General features: G+C 40.1%; 1 protein-coding gene across 2 annotated transcripts in view; it reads left to right on the top strand.

The window, feature by feature from the left end:
- The window catches only part of LOC106879539 (T-box protein VegT-B), a 163,176-nt gene that overhangs the window by 110,700 nt on the left and 48,669 nt on the right, over nucleotides 1–3,807 (top strand). For both annotated transcript variants that reach the window (XM_052968471.1, XM_014929280.2), the window contains one exon: nucleotides 3,082–3,271. In XM_052968471.1, coding sequence (XP_052824431.1) covers nucleotides 3,082–3,271 — 190 coding nt within the window. The remainder of the gene's footprint in view (nucleotides 1–3,081; nucleotides 3,272–3,807) is intronic.

The raw sequence follows: 3,807 nt of genomic DNA on the forward strand, positions 1-3,807 counted from the left end.
TTTCTTATTACTTTCTTATTTTATTACTTATTTAATTTTATCGTCAGCATCATTACCACCACCACCACCACCACCACCACCACCACCATCAGCAACAACAACAACAACAACAACAACAATACTTTCACTACCACCACTGTAATCACCACAACAATCATCATCACCTTTAATCATCAATCATCATATTCAATGTCGTCTGCGCTTTTGGTCCGTTTTCACATTATTTTAAGCTTCAACACGCACACACACACACACACTTATACAATGACATACATACACAGTCACATACTACCTCCCTCTCTCTCGCTCTCTTTCTCTCTCTCTCTCTCACTCACACAAACTCACACACACATTCGCACACATACACACACTAATACAATGACATACATACATAGTCACATACTTCCTCCCTCCCTCCCTCTCTCTCTCTCTCATACACACACACACACACACACACAAACTCACACACACGCAAACTCGCACACACACAAACTCACACACACATTCGCACACATACACACACACGAATACAATGACATACATACACTGTCACGTACTCTCTCTCTCTCTTTCTCTCACTCATACACACACACACACACACACACACATACTTAATAGCAGCAGCACCTGCTGCAGCACTACAAGATGTAGTAAACGAAAAACAGTTAAAGTAGCAGCAGCAGCAGCAACAACAACAACAACAACAACACAGGCAGCGGCATCACGAAGAGACAATGCGGGATAATGCGCAATCGTTTGGCCTGCTAGAAATAGCAACAAAATCTTTTTCAACTCATACCCTACCGTCTTAAATAAGCACAAGCATTTTGCTAATATCGTTAATCTAAGGGTTTATTCTTTTCCTACTTTCTTCCCTTCGAATCTGGGAAGACCTGGAAATAATTATTTGGCGCAGAGGTTCTCCCTCTATCTAAGTCAATGCTTCTTGATACGGCCCCTGGGGTCCATATAAGATTTTGTTGTTGAAATTTATCTACGATAAAACTGGTTATGCTTCTATGATACACAAAATGTTTCAACAAATTATATGGAGATCCAGTAAAGTAAAATAGGAATCAGTAGGGTTCATAGGCAAAAAATGGTTGAGAACCACACTTTACTCTTTTACTCTTTTACTTTTTTCAGTCATTTATTTGACTGTGGCCATGCTGGAGCACCGCCTTTAGTCGAGCAAATCGACCCCAGGACTTATTCTTTGGAAGCCTAGTACTTATTCTATCGGTTTCTTTTGTCGAACCGCTAAGTAACGGGGACGTAAACACACCAGCATCGGTTGTCAAATGATGTTGGGAGGGGGACAAACACTGACAGACAAACATATACACACATACATATATATATACATATATACGACGGGCTTCTTTCAGTTTCCGTCTACCAAATCCACTCACAAGGCTTTGGTCGGCCCGAGGCTATAGTAGAAGACACAAACAATATATGAGTATATGCATATATATGTACATGTATGTACATACCTTCATCTACATGTACATATAGATACATATCTGGGTACATGACGTTGCAAAAAAACATGGACAAAATGATAAACAAGGTACAAAAAACACGCAGGCCACATAGAGAACATATCCTTCATCAGCTGCCACCATTAAAACAATGGACACTTGCCCAAGGTGCCGCGCAGTGGGAATGAACCCGGAACCATGTGGTTGGTAAGCAAGCTACTTACCACACACCACTCCTGCGCCCTGCACTGCTCAAAGTCATTAAAGAAAAATTATAATGTAGAACTGAATTTATAGGATAATAAAACTTTCTTTTTTTAATTTTTCATACCTCCTGCCAAATTCTAAAGGTTCCACTCTTTTTCCGAATCCTTTTTTTTTTTTTTTTAATCTGAGTTTAAAATACGGAAAGTTCGAACTTTTTGCTTAAATCCCAGCAATGGACCACCCTTGGGTGTATCATCACTCATTTAATGGTCCTTACAGGGAGAAGAATATTGAAAAACATCAATACATGTCAGAATGACAAAGAAACGTGGACGGTATCGGCTGATCGTGAGATGTGCTAAACATAACAGCTAAATCACCCTTAATTTCCACACACAAACTTTTTTTGTGCATAATAGCATGAATTTCCGTATGTAAAACACAAATTCGCAGAAAGGTTTTGAAAATTCCCAAAAATAACAAAGTTATGAGGGTACAGTTCGATATTTAAGAGATGAGGAATTATGTACATTATTTACATTATTATTATTATTATTATCATTATTATCATTATTATTCAGGTCACTGCTTGGAATCGAACTCGGAATCTTGGGGTTAGTAGCCTGCGCTCTTAACCACTATGCCCACGGGCATATGGCGTAGTGGTTAAGAGCGCAGGCTACTAACCCCAAGATTCCGAGTTCGATTCCAAGCAGTGACCTGGATAATAATAATAATAATAATAATAATAATCATTTCTATTATAGGCACAAGGCCTGAAATTTGGGGGAAGGGGCCAGTCGATTAGATCGACGCCAGTACGCAACTGGTACTTAATTTATCGACCCCGAAAGGATGAAAGGCAAAGTTGACCTCAGCAGCATTTGAACGCAGAACGTAAAGGCGGACAAAACGCCGCTATGAATTTTTCCCGGTGCGGTAACCTTAAATAGTAAACTTACCTTCTCGAGTCATGTCGGTTTCTATGGCGTATAAATTCCTTATGTGGATAGGTCCCTACGCCGGTCTGTCGCAAGATTACTCATTTTTTTTTTGCCAGCTGTGTGGACTGGAACAACATGAAACAAAGTGTTTTGCTCAAGAACACATGTCACCCAGTCCAGGAATCGAAACCACAATCTTACGATCTGTTATATTGCAAATATATAGCTGTATATTAAGAGATGTCTAAACCATATAATCTCATTTCAAGTTTGTCCTTATTTTATGATTCCACTTAAGTCATAGCTTACGATTGTTGTAACTTTACGACTGTTACAAGCTTACGACTGTCGTAACTTTCTCTCTAAGAAAACTGTATCCCAATGTTATCTCTACTGGTGTTTTGTTCTCGCTATTCTTTCTATCCTTCTGTCTCCTGGTTACTCAGTTGGTCAAGGGCAGCAGTTCAGTACCTACCCACATCTAGCAACCCACGATCACAAGCGAATGATCAGCGGACCGGGTGGCGGTCAGGTGGAGACCAGTGACAAAACAATAAAGATTGTTTTAGAAAACAGAGACTTATGGCAGAAGTTTCACACTCTGGGTACAGAAATGATTATAACCAAGACTGGACGGTAAGTATTACCTTCTGAATATTACGGTTTATTTTAATTTATTAGTAAGCCTCAGTACTGAATATCTGCTTCATTTCATTACTCTTTTACTCTTTTATTTGTTTCAGTCATTTGACTGCGGCCATGCTGGAGCACCGCCTTTAGTCGAGCAAATCGACCCCGGTACTTATTCTTTGTAAGCCTAGTGCATATTCTATCGGTTCTTTTGCCGAACCGCTAAGTTACGGGGGACATAAACACACCAGCATCGGTTGTCAAGCAATGCTAGGGGGACAAACACAGACACACAAACACACACACATATACATATACATATATACGACGGGCTTCTCTCAGTTTCCGTCTACCAAATCCACTCACAAGGCTATGGTCGGCCCGAGATTATAGTAGAAGACACTTGCCCAAGGTGCCATGCAGTGGGACTGAACCCGGAACCATGTGGTTGGTAAGCAAGCTACTTACCACACAGCCACTCCATTGGTAAAAAATAAAAAAAAAACAACAACGTTGAAAACCTCATCATATTTCTAAGCAGC

Source organism: Octopus bimaculoides, chromosome 1 (genome assembly GCF_001194135.2).
Source record: "Octopus bimaculoides isolate UCB-OBI-ISO-001 chromosome 1, ASM119413v2, whole genome shotgun sequence".
Taxonomy (NCBI): Eukaryota; Metazoa; Mollusca; class Cephalopoda; order Octopoda; family Octopodidae; genus Octopus; species Octopus bimaculoides.